The sequence below is a fragment of the Larus michahellis genome, chromosome 5, assembly GCF_964199755.1.
Source record: "Larus michahellis chromosome 5, bLarMic1.1, whole genome shotgun sequence".
Classification (NCBI taxonomy): Eukaryota; Metazoa; Chordata; class Aves; order Charadriiformes; family Laridae; genus Larus; species Larus michahellis.
The window spans coordinates 73,643,071-73,656,913 of NC_133900.1; the positions used below are offsets into that span (position 1 = coordinate 73,643,071).

The 13,843-nt window shown below is 41.0% G+C and overlaps 1 protein-coding gene across 1 annotated transcript in view; it reads right to left on the reverse strand.

Annotated features, from left to right (window-relative positions):
• Nucleotides 1-4,537: 4,537 nt before the first annotated feature.
• Nucleotides 4,538-13,843, reverse strand: part of GABRA4 (gamma-aminobutyric acid type A receptor subunit alpha4) — a 40,087-nt gene continuing 30,781 nt past the window's right edge. The window contains exon 9 of the mRNA XM_074587963.1: nucleotides 4,538-5,966. Within this exon, the coding sequence (XP_074444064.1) occupies nucleotides 5,433-5,966 (534 nt within the window). The 3' untranslated portion in view covers nucleotides 4,538-5,432. The remainder of the gene's footprint in view (nucleotides 5,967-13,843) is intronic.

The following is a 13,843-nucleotide window of genomic DNA, read 5'->3' on the forward strand; positions in this document are numbered from 1 at the left end:
GCTCTGTACTTCACGCTACTCTCACTTGCTTGGGATGTGGCAAAAAACTTACTTGCAGAGTCTGATTTACTCAGAACATGCCGAAAGTGCTCACTACACTCAGATTCTCCAAAAAAGCTACATCTTGACTCTGAGGAGAGACCTACAAATGAAGACTGTACAAATTAATGCATATCAGACTCTTCCAAAATGGTGCATTTTTCCTTCCTGTAAATGTCCTGTTTAAAGCGCATTGAAGTCAATGACAAACACATATTGATTTCAGTGGACAGCAGTACAGGTCCTCACAACAATAGAAATATAAGTAACTTACCTTGGAGTCACACAGTACATGAAATATAAGGTCTTGGAGAAATAAAAAAAAATATTTGGGGAGAAAAGATGCTGTTGTCATTTAACCAGTTTCTTTTTTCCTGGATTTTTTCCTAGTTTTTGGGTAGGTTAGGGGAGCACATTAATACTGACCTCCATAAGGCTATTTAATATCCTTTGGATTTTCACCGAGTAAGAAGTTTTACTTATAGGGTTTTGCACCTCCGACTTGATGCTGTATTGCTTTATGCTTGTCAGACTATGAAGAGAAGCACCTGCCATCCTCCCCACTTCCCACTGACCTGCTGCAAACCTACCGCTACACAGATCTGCAGTTCTGTAATACTTCTACAACTTTGACCATCGTTGGTTTTATCTGTATCATCAGTAAACGTTATACTTCACCTAGGCTTCTCAGCACTACAGTTGCCATTTTCCTAACCCATTAGTCAATGTTAGGATTCAAAAAAAACAAGGGCAAATTTTTGTCAGCGGTCTGTATTGCAATTCACACCAGTGTTAGCCACACAACACCTACCTACTTTAGTGCAGTCAAGCTCTACTGGCAAGTCCCAGGAACACAAGGAAAAACTCACCAAAATTTCTTTGCTCCTAAATCTTTTGGGTCAAGCACAAGTTCTGGAGCGCAGTGTGCAAAGTCAATGATCTACTCTGCTTTCTAAACAGATTTCTTGGAAGCTTTTGGAATTTGGGGGGAAAAGTGTGCTACAGCAGAAACCGTGCTCCAGCTTCTCAAACTGAGAAAGATTCTCCTAGGAAATCTCCTGCAGCATTTATGGAAAAATGTCCCAGGTGGCCAGTATATGTCTCTTACCCAAGCTGCGTGGTCATTTCTTCTATTCTGGCCTTCTCTCCGCTTCCAATAGCATAAGGGAGATGGGAATGTTAGGCTCTGGATAAACTGGATAAACCTACACGGTATGCTCTGATGTTCGCACATGGCACACAGACACTGCACTCCAGCATAAGGTACGATGTGGCCAAATGACATACAAAGTACAAAAGAAAGTGGAAAGAGACAGAATTCTGCACATATTGAAAATCTAAGTTCATTCACTTTTCTGTAGAAATACCGGTTAAATCCTGTTAAATACAGTTACTTGGTTTCCCCAATTTTTTGCAAGGTCCATCCTGAACGATGAAGATGATGAGATGCCAAAGGCTACACCTGAAGACTCTGTAATCAGTAACTTTTAGCTCCTGTTAACAGAAAAGCTCTAGTCACATGCCTTATTAAATTATTTACCTCTTTCATTCAATTATCGTATGGTCTACTTGCCTGATTGCATGGTAATGTAGAGTGGATGACTAAACAGTTTACAAAATCTACTTTTTTTTTTTTTCCTTTAAAAGACATGTGGGAGAAGAAATGCACCACTGACATCCATTGGATGGAGACAAGTCCATTTCATAGGAGCAGAAACAGACTCCAGTTCTGCTGGTGAGCTCTAAGAGCTCAGGTCACCATGGGTCTAGGTTTGCCTCCTTCCTTGGCTTCATTATTTTCGCAATTGCAGTGAAACCTGTTAATAGCGGGCTGATAGAAATTTGACCTAGCTCACAGCTGACGATAAAGTACACTTCAGTTCCTGCGAAGACAACCTTCCTGAACTGAGCTTTTAAACTGGTTTTCTCCAGGGAGTGCGTTGCCATTTGGGGCTGCATCCCTGCAATCTGTGGGAGTTTTGCTGTTGGTAACAATGTCTCCGAGGAAACAGCAGTCCGTGGAGAGCTGTCTCTGTTTCCTGATAAAGGTTTTTTGGCTTTCTATCCAGTTTCCTTTCCTGTTCATAGCGATGACTATCTGAAGGGTTTGGTTAGTTTTAAATCACTACGGTACTGTCAAAAAAAGATTGTTCGACAAAGCCAATAGAAAAAAAAAATAAAAGCAGACCCTGTAGAGTTCATCTCATTCAAATCCACCCCTTATAAGCCACTTGGTCACTGAAATGACACCTGCAACATTCTCCCTTAGGATTTTAGTTAGCAGTGTTTAACATTTGGGCCACTATATTTAGCATATTCCTGCTTTTGTTTGTGCTTCTGAATTACACAGTATTCAGAACCTGCCAGTATTACTGAGCACACTGCAGGCTCTTTACTGTTTCTGATGTCTCTACAAGGAGATTAAATACAATGACGAACCAATGTTAACAATAAATTCCTATCTACATTGTCTGCAAGTACTTTGAAAAGCTAGTTATGGTAATTTCTTCATTGCTGTAACACAAAAATGTAGCACAGTACAATAAATTACTCCTAGACTCGTAATGAGATTATTTTTTTTTTATATCTCATTTTGAACGTAGGCATGCAAGCGTTGGAAGGTACTTCAGAAATACACTGACAGATTAAAAATAGGTTTTTTTTTTCTGTGGGATCATTAAAATTTTCTTCCAAAATGAAGTATAGAAATAAATATTTGGAACCTATTAATTTTTGCAATCCTTTTTCACTCCTTGTAAGTCTTTAAAATGAATCAGGAACTACAAATGAATCAAAGTAGCCCATTTAGATCAATCTTGGTCAAACAGCCTGAACCAGTGTTGATCCTACTGAACAGTGCACTGAAAAAGCTGATTATACAATCAGTATATGGGGATGGGTGGAAGGAAGAGACAGCTGTTTCCAGTGAATCGTTTAAAGCTCTGCCTGAGAGAAAGAATCCTTGGTTTTCATCAAAGAGGAAAGCAAAGAATCATTTCAGTAACTTCTGGCACAAACACTAGGTTCTCAACACAGAGAAGGCCATTGTTCTTCATACTAGAAATATTTTATCATTTGTGCAATTATGATCAGTAATTGCCAGAGGATTAGCTTTGTTTCTTCTTGCTTAACAAAATAAATAAACAATCTCTTGTAGGCTATCTTCTGTTCTGACAATCTGCAATAATGTGACCAAATTAGGGAAGAAACAGCTACAGCAACTAGAGATACGTTCAAAGATGCAAACTACTGCAGTTAGACATATTTATGGGGGCTCCATTTCCAGTTCTGTGCTATGGCACGTGTAATGGTTTTCTGAGGAGGGTTGTATTCTCAGGCTTCTTCTAGATGAAAAAGGCAAAAAGGAAAGGACCGTACCCGGCCTCGTGAGAGCATCGCTTAAATATAAAAAAGACTAAGGTAATTGTTTATAACACGCCATCATAACAAAGTCATGTAAGACGTTCCCACATCCAGTGCATCCTATCATTGACAGTCCAATGCTATATGTGAAATAGCAGCCTGGGATCCAGACTACACAATGCAGTACACATCTCTTGCAATCTCCCAGGTCCCATAAGTTAAAGGTCAGATTCTCAGCCACAAACTGGCTAGAAGGTTTGGAGAGACAGAAAGAAGCACAGAGATACAGTCATAGTTTCACCATTCTGGGGTCTTTTTACTCTGATTCTCATCCCAACATAGTCTAAGGCAGTCTCATACATGTCCTCAATTATTCCATCTGCTCGTGGTCTCCATCAGTCACTTTATCATTACTTGGGCACTCAACACTCAACTGATTTGCCCCCCGGCGTAAAACTTTGACCGTGGGCTACCGATCTGCTGTTGCAACCAACCGAAGCTAAGGATTACTCCACTGAAAGGAGATTCGACTACTTCCAGACTCTTTAAAGGCACAACCAGGTCACAGCTGAGAATGTGTGATCTGGTTTTTGATTTTTACTTGTCATTTTGATTTTACTTGTCACCTACTAACCATTTGCTTAGCCAGATGGATCCATGCAAACATTTTTAGATTTATTGTCAGTGTATCTTCCACCTATTCTGGTGAAAAAAACATTTCTGATCAAGATTTCTATCAGGTTGAATCCATTCAGTTCTTTAACAAAGTTGCCTGCTTGCATATTGCAAATTGAACCCCTAAGAAAAGCACATATCTATGCCATAGTGCAAGAGAAACAAACAGACCATAAATAAACTGTGTGTTCCCCCCAGGCTCCACCTAGAAACTTTCTTTTCTTATTTATGTCACAGCTTTCCTTCACAAAAGGGTGTTTCTCGTTCACTCAAAGATGTGCCATAGCCACACTTATCAAAGCACAGGAAAAATTGGTTTGCTTAACTTTGAAGCCACTTTTAAAACTGTGTTGAAAATTTAACCTGACTCAAACATCATCTAAAAGGAGGGGAATACGTGTTCAAAGGAAATCAGAGGGGTGTGACTGAAAAAGAGCGGGGGGGGGGGGTGGGGGGTGGGGGCAGGGAAGGGAAAATAACCCAAAACCCACCAACCCAAAGCATCCGAAGGAAAGAACAAAGAATTTGATTAAGAAGTTGAACATTGTGGGCCTGGTCCTCCTGTACCACAACGGATGTAAATTCGGAATAAATCCACTCAAGCTGGTCAGCAAGGTCAAAGAAGAACCATACACTTAAGATCACCTTACCAAACAAAAAACTCCAATTTTGAGAATTACGTCAGATTTCAGATTTTACAAGGTTCACTCATTCTTATTTTGGAGTGAGAATTTCCCAGGTTGCAACGCAAAATAATGCTTAGTAAAAATATATGGAGCTCTACAACTCCTTTGCATAACTTTTCTGGAGTTGCACTCTCCCAGGCTGGACTCTCTTTTCTTTTTCCACGGTTCATTTTTTCCCCCCCCATTCTGCCAATTTTAATCTAGCAGGGGAAGTCCCTTTCTAGCAAGCACTGTCAAAATATTCAGGACATGGGCCTTGCACTCGGAGAATGCAATGCTGTGTCCAGACAGCAGTGCTGGGTGCCTCAGGGATTTGTAATAACCAGCGTGCGTATTCTAGCAGTCAAGATGTGTTCCTCTGCACAGCTGTGCACCTCTGCCTTTGATTTGTTTGGGGTCCGTGTTCCTCCCAAAGGCAAGTTCTGTCTAGCCAGAGTAGTCTCTCTGAAGAGTGATGGTTCACTGCTAGCTGAAGGGAGGAAGACAAATCTGTTACCCATTACTCTGCCAGGAGTTAACTAATTATCCCCAATAACTCCAGCCTTTACAACGGGAAAGTAGCACACAGCTTTTATAAATAAGAATTATTGACCTTTTTAAATAGTTTCAAAAGAAGAAACTCTGCATCAAATGTGAGTATAATTTAGGAACTACTACATAGCAGCAAAACTACATTAGACTTTCCGATTTTTCCATGGTATCCTTGGATAGATACACCACCCAGTAGACCATGTTAAATGCTCCGAAGGTAACAGGAAATAAAATGCGTGCATATTTGTCTATCTTACTCGTGCCAGAGTGGGAGGCGGGGGGCGCAGGTGGTGTGACAGCAGATGGCTTTGCAGATGCTCCTAATGTATTAGGTGTGGTGGTCTGAATCTGCTCCAGTCTAGATCCAAGCAAGCGCTGAATGGAAGGGGATCCAGCTGTGGCATGCTGGGATACAAATCCAGTTAAAATTGGGGTAGAAGGAGGAGCTGGAGGGGTGGCTCTTGCAGAAGATAATGTCTCTGATGCATTGATGCGTGTGAAAGGGTTGGGACTTGATGCAGAAAGGGAGTGGGGTGAAACGTCAGAAGACCCCTGAGCTACAGAGGGAGGCTGGATGGAGCTGTGCCTTGTGTCAATTCGGCTCCCACCATCAGTTTCGGACTGTACTGTGGCATTCGTTCTTTTCCTCACATTTGAATTGGCATCTGTACTCTGCAAAGTTAAAAAAAAAAAAAAAACAACAACTAGTAGTTGTTCTTAAAATAAACACTTAAACAGAAGCAATGGAAACCAAGCACTATCAGAACAATACTCACAAATATAACCAGTAGCTTGATCCTGAAGCACAAAGATACCACACGCTCATGAGAATAGATTTAATAGCATATAAAGCGATAACCAAGAGTTCCTTTTACCTGTGGGTGGAACACCAGGGTGAACACATCTGATGCGTGACACTCCATGTAATGTGGTACCTATGTAAACTTGACACCACGAGGCTAAGGATTCTTGGGTTAGTCAGGGATTTTTTCCAGCTTTATGCTCAAAACAAAATTCTCTGACGTTTACCTATTTCTCCGATGATATAAAAACATTCTAGATGCAACTTACCAGCCATGACGGTTTACTTTTGCTTTATATCTCCAGGAAAGTAACTACCATATATTAGGAACTCTAGTCTGTCTTCTAAAGTAGGTGCTATTAAAATGCAGGTATTTACCAAACCAAGTTATCACACTGGTGCTCTTTCAGAAATAAAGGCAGTGCTTTTTCACATTGACCACAGGCAATAAATTCTCCAGCTGCAACTGAACCAGTGAATAAATCAGTCTTTCATCAACTACTCCTTTCCATTAATTAACACGAAAGTGGTGAATTCTCCATCACTTGATGTCTTCAGGCAAGTCTGGATGTCTTTCTGAAAGATATACTTAAGCCAAATAGTACTTATTAGGCTGGCTGAGAAACTGAAATACAGATAAGGAAGTACAGATGAGAAATCCAGCAGAGTTTAATATTTTACTGACTTCTGGGAGAGGGGCTCAGGCTCTGCCTTTCTTCTCTGCATTTAAGAGGATGCCTAACATCTCCTCAGCCTCCTTCTGGAAGGGTACCTGGAGAACAGACTTCTGAACCTTCAGCCCTGCACCTAAAGTATAATATAAATCATATTATATTTTAGATATAATATGTGGATATATTTCGTGCAAAGGCTCGCTGCTTTCTAAAAGACAAAGATTTAGTGGCAGACAAGGGTACATATACTCCACAGCAGCAATACAGGTCTAAATACAGGCAGGACCAATCAAAAATCACATGTTTTGTACCTCTATGATGATACTGTTTCCAAGCATTGCCCTGCACCACACCTACTGTGCCTTTGGCTCCCCTTCCCTTCATCCCTACCAGAGAACCCTCCCAAAACTGACAGCACAAGGAAAAGGGAGAGAAAGTGGGCAGCGATCTCTCTTCCCTCCTTCGTCCAACAGCAATTCTCTCCAGCTAAGTGCCAGAGCAGTAATGGAGAGCAACTCAGGTGTTATTCAAGGTACTAGTACCTTAAGAAGTGAGAAGAGTGACAACCACGTCTGTCTGCTGCACCAGTTGTGCTTAGCTGTTTTGCTCAAGGAAACAGAGAAATGGGAGCTGAAAAATAAAATCTAAAAAAATAATAAATAAAAAATATTTTAAAAAATCAAATCTCCAGTACTCCCATCATGGCCAGAATGCTGGTCCCAAATCCTGTTAATTGTAGTACAAATCAGTCACTGGCAATACTGCTGGCTTGAATTTATCTGAAGTTGTCAAGATATACGCCAGTTCATGCCTGATGTATTTGCCAGCTCATGGTTGATATATCAAAGAGTCTCTCTTAGGTTTTATAGCGTTCCTTCCTGCATAGAAGCATGTCAATCCCTTTTATTTATTCTTCTGCATCTACAATCCAAAGATGCAGAGGACTGGAATAAATACCAGAGGAAACTGGTATTTCCTGAAAGAAACACTAATTTTACTGTTTGAAAGAGAAGCCTGAGTCACTCTTGGGGAAGTGCAGAAGTACACACAGGTGTGCAATTTGGATACTTTCACACTAAGGTTGTTAATAACCCAGGAATAGTAAAGCAGCTTTCAAGACTGCTCAATTGAAATTATAAAATACAATCGGGACAGGAGTGCATTTACTAGAGACTTGGTAATAATACCTGACGGAGTACCCCATGTCACTTGAAGGCTTGCGAAGCTAAGCAGATGCAAGTCATCGAAGTTCACTGTCCAAAACAATAGCTCTGTGCTATGGAGAAGCTGGCACTATGAGTCATTGAGAGGAGGCGAGTTTTATCTTCTACATGCAGATCCTCGGACAACCTGGCTTTGCTCAAGTAAGATTCTCCCATCATAAAGCTCTCAAGTGCTGTGTGGGGAGCAAAAGCCCACAGGCTGGGGCAGGGGTTGCAAAGTAGATCTGCAGGGGAACCAAGATGTGTCTCGCTTCCCTCCTGCTCTCTGCCTACACACGACCAGTAGCTTAGAGGTGGTGCTGCTGGAGAACAGAACTACCACAGCCCAAATCACTCCAAGCGCAACCATATCAGAATTGTCCCAAGAGCAGAACAGAGAATTAAGTGCAATTCACAAAGGCTCTGTTTAACTCTCCTGCTCACTTCTACTGTCACCTGTTTTCAATGGCCACCTTACTGCCCTTCCCTTCTGTGCATCATCAACCACAGACACTGGTAAAACAGGCAGGTAACAACCACGTTCCTTCTCACATTCCAGTCATCTCCATTTCTTTTGGGGCAATTTGTTTCCATCGACACATTTGCATAATACCTCGTCTTCTCCCCACTTTGTCTGTCATCTAAGTGACCAAATAAGATCGGTTGCTATTTAACCACTACTCACGTCCCTTACAGTGATTATTCTAGAATAAAGTCCTCAAGCTGCGCCAGGGGAGGTTTAGATTAGATATTAAGAAAATTTTTTTAGGTATTAGGAAAAAATTTTACACTGAAAGGGTTGTCAAGCATTGGAACAGGCTGCCCAGGGAAGTGGTGGAGTTGTCATCCCTGGAGGTACTTAAAAGACAGGTAGATGTAGCGCTTAGTGATATGGTTTATCGATGGTTTTTGTCAGTGTTAGTTTGATGGTTGGACTCGATGATCTGAGAGGACCCTTCCAACCCAGACAATCCTATGATTCTATGAAAATTACCTATTATACTATTTCAAATGGTCAAAACGTGTAACTGTTTAGAAGTCTACGGAGCATTCTCTTTCCTGCCACTGATACACAAAACTTCCAATACTTCAGGAACCTTAAGTTTAGAGAGAAACACAGTTTCCTCATAAGTATTACAATGTACACATAAAGGCCAAATAGATAACATCGTACAACATCACAACATAGCACTGCATAACAATCCTCCAAAATACAGGTACATTTTTTGTTAATTCTCTGGAAACCACCTTCCAAGTGCTCAGAGAAGGGAAGTTAGAAATGGCTCCACAGATAACACATCGCAGAAAACTGGTTGTGCTTGCATGATGTCATTGTAATAGTATTTGTGTTCTTGAGTTGAACCGTGTCCTTGAAACGCACTGAAACAAACACATTCCAGGGACAGAAATGTTACATTACACACAGAAAGGCAGGGGCTTTGGCCACCACTGGAGCAGCCTGTTAACCTCTAATATTCTAACAGCACTGGGAGCAACTTAAATACTGGAGACAGAAAATCCTTGGGGCAGTGCTTAGCTCCAATACCTTATGCACCCCAGAAGCCCGAAGGGGAAGACGCGCCGACTCCTGTCCCCAGTAGGTTTTGCAGAATGAGCGTGCCCCAGGAAAACAAGAGGCGGGCAGCCTGCCTCATTGCTCCCTTTTTTTAACAGCACAGCTGTATCACACTGAGCGGTGAGCACCCAGCTCCGTGCCCTATCAAAGCTGCGCAGAATGAACGCTCATTGCCAGGGTGGCCTCACCAACACATTGCCCACTGCCTCCCCTCAAATAGCCTTTTCTTGCCCTTGCCTTACTCAAGACTATATCATGGCAACAGCTCATTTGCCTCTTTCAAAGCACTCAGGTGTGTCTCCTTTCTGGTTTCTCCAGTTGAAAAGTTTCTCACAAAAATTCTTATTATTGGTTACATATCATCATATAGGGACCACCTGGTTATATGATTCCTATATATTACTCTATTCAATGTTACAAAGATAATTCATTTCTTCTTACATTAGTCTATTCCTCCTCAGTACTGATGATATCTCACAACCTTACATCACCTGAAGATTAGTGCCAAGGTCACTAATAACAATATTTTAAAAGGCTGATTCCACTGCCAAGCCTGAACAGACCAAATTCTGTTGACATCAGCAGAAGTCAGGCTAACCACTACATTGCAAAACACAGTAAATTGCGACATTTGGATTGTACTAAGCAAAACATTCCAGAGACATTTCAGCTATGGTGTATACCCCTAGTAAAAGGATATTGTGATAATGACAATCTGACCAAAAAAATTATATACGTATGTAAAGCACTTGCTGCCTCCCAAAATTATTTTACTTCATCTTTTTAAAAATAACAGCAAGAAACACAAACCTACTGCCTCTTGGTGGCTTTTAGTTTGGAGGCATGAAAACAAGAAATAAAATATGAAAATCAGATGAAAACTAAATTAAATACAACCCAAGAAATTAAAGCATTATCCAAGTAAAGCCTCCTTTCTGAGGGCAAGTCAGGAAACCACTCAATTATCCTGAGCCAACAGAGGGATGCTGTGCTACTCCAGATGGGGCTCCACAGGAAATACTGAGTCCACACTTTTTACATTCTCGCTCTACATTGAGAAAGGACCTGATTTTGTGGAGATATTTCAGTGATATTTTTTGGGAGACATTTAAAATGGTGTAGCTCAGGAACACAAAATGTGAGCCTGGAAGCTACCATAAAATGCAGTATACTACAGCGTGCAATGCCAGCCTTAATGCATTTAATAAAGATTGCCTTTTGGTAAACACAACAGCTTGCTGCTTATGTAAATGTCACCTCACCCTTCCTTTGAAATAGCCCATCATTCTGACTTGGTCCAACCAACTCCACACTTCACAACCACCACCAACTGGCAGAAACCCTACGGATGAAAGTTTCAAAATCCTGAGTGATCCCAGAGCACAATTCCCATCCATGCAAGTTTCTCAAGAGAAATATTTTTGTTATAATCATAGGACATCTTAATTAGACAAAGCTCTATGGTTAGCCGGGATACATTAATGCCAAGAATCTAGAGCACCTATTTCCTACTTGATTTTTACAGCCAAGATTGGCAACAGTAAAAGCTAAGTTTCAGCCTCCATAGGTTTTCAAACATCTATCACCAAGACTTTGATTTAGGGACACGAAAAGGTACAACATGCCAGAGGTAGATAGGTGATTGCACTAACAAACATAGGGAAACGCAGATTCCATTCTTTTTCACTCCTTTCCATCCAAATGAATATTTCATTAGTCCATACAAAAGTTTAAAAAAAAAAAAAAAAAGGAAAAATAAAAGGCTCAGTACAAGAGATTTAGAGAGCTCCATCCTACACATTTGCATACTTTCTGGAGAAGCAGAGGGCCAGAGGATAGACAGGAGGTTCAAATTCTGTCAGACAGGGAAATAATTGAATCTGTTCACATCTTCCATCTCCTGGAGAACTGTTACAGTCATTAAGTATAGGACACCCCTCTCCCTCCCTATTTGTTGAAAGCAGCTGGAGCAGGGTGGTCGTAAATAGCATCTCCTGAAGGCCAGGCTTACACATCCCAAGCCCTCTCACATAGTGTTCCATCTGGGTGGAATTCAGCATTCTGGATTTGAGGTTTCAGCATCGTTCCCTTAGAGACCTGGGTCTCGTCAGACGGCAGATCTGTACGTAGGACTGAAATCCCACCAGGTCTGTGGACAACGTCTTACAACATCCAAGTTCTTTAGGCAACTAGTTTGCGTACTAAAACTAAAGAAACAAGCAAAAACCTCACTTCAGTTTACAACCAAGAGGTGCAGTCAGGTGATTTACAGCTCAGAGCAGAGCATGTCAGATCTTTGCAAGGATGTAGCCTTCTGAGGTATCACTGCAAAAGCATGTCACAGAAGTGACTGGTAATTCCTAGCACTTCAGCTAAGAACTGCTGTAGTTCTGGCGTTTGGTTGTTCTGCCCACCCTGGATAATAATAATAGGCACATATTCTAATTGGTGGACTTAGTAGTGTTAGGTCAGACTGGATCTTAAGGGTCTTTTCCAATCTAAATGATTCTATGATTCTAGTTTATGTGAGGTGATAATAGACTTCCACTAAATTTGATACTAAACTCATTAAAAAGGCAACAAGTCTGCAATAAAATAACCTAACCCCTCTATTCCGTAGAGGATAGCTGCGTTCCCTGTAGCTTTGAGAGTCAAGGTGGAAACTATTTTATCATGAACAATAAAACAGCACGCAGTATGCAAAAAGCTTTTGAAATATTTACCATATGAAAAAGCAGAGAGATCTTGCTATAATTATAAGCATCACGTGTTATTTTACATGGGGTTTTTGTTTAGAAGAACTGGAGTGGGGAAAGACACATTCAGTACGAACTCTTCCTATGTAAAAACTCCTGATTTAAGATGCCCTTTTGCTAGTCCCAGAGGAGAGAGTCCATTTTACTTGGCATGAAGATAGGATAACTAAACCAACCTCCTTGCAGGCATGTGTAAAGTGTGGTAATTAATGCTGTATCCTTCCCTTGACAACTGGATTCACATGCAATTGACCATGAATAATACAATGAACGATGCTGTCAGGACACTTCAGGATAAATCTATACAATTTATTGTTAAATACTGTAGCAGATTTGTGGAGCAAGTTTGGTGGTCAGCTTCTATGACAGAATGTATAAAACAAAACAAAAACAACCAACAACAAATCTAACACAAAAAACTCAGTTTGCACATCATTTGCTTTTCCTTTTAAGCTTAACTTTGATGGATACTGCTGTTTACTACCGCACTAAAATGATGCACAAATATGAGTCAATCTAAGCTGTTCAATATTTAACCAGGTTTGCACACTATAAACAGCTGCTCACATAATGTGGAAATTCTGAAACTTTCTCTGAGCCTACAAAAGCCTTGACTTAAGCCAAAAAAATAAAGTACTGGATTGTTTTGTATGTATTACCAGTTTTTGACAAGCAAGCCAATTTTGCACTTCAATGAAGTCAAGATTGCAAATTTAGCATGAACTGAAGTAGCGTGAAGCAGCTGAGCTGAGATTCATGGGAAGGGGATCATCATCACAGCAATATACAATACCAAACTGACAAACTTAGTCATCTTGTTACAGAACAAAGAGAGCTGGTAACAACCCCAGTGCGTATTCCCTATGATAGGGCCAACCTGGAATCTGTAAAACAAATAAGAACATTATTTTAAAGTCACACAATAAGTCCTGGGGAGAATGCAGCAATGATAAAAGTGAGTACCAGGGCACCGGGCAACTTTATCCTGAGGACTGTATTTAAGAACGTAAGCACCGAGAACACTGCAAGCTGTGAGAAATGCTGGTGTTGGTGCAGCATCGTAAGGAGTTAGCTTCTTTGTGCAGGTCAAGAGCATCTTCCTGTAGCCTGTTAGTGCTCTCCACAGTAGCTTCAACTCAGTCTCTGCAGTTTTAAATTGCTTCATAGTTTGTATGAGGGATACATTCTGTTGGGATGCAAATCCAAAGTAAGCAGTTCCTACTGCCTGAGCTAACAGAGAACCAGGAGTTCTATGCATTAAAACTAGGGCCGTGCATTTGCAATATAACTCAGAGCTGTTCTTCTAATCTGCCTCAACACTCCTTGAAAATACTTCAGCAGTCCTGGGGTTGGATACATTGACACTTCAGAAGACCTGTGTCAGCCTCATCCTGTGACAGACCTTCACAGCAGCATTGTGCAAGGTCCCAGGGCTGCTTTTGTACCATTTGTTTACTGGAATAGACTGTTTGTCGATGCAGGCCAATGCATTTCCTGGATCCTTTGCAGATCTTTCACACAGGATTACACTAAAGTGGT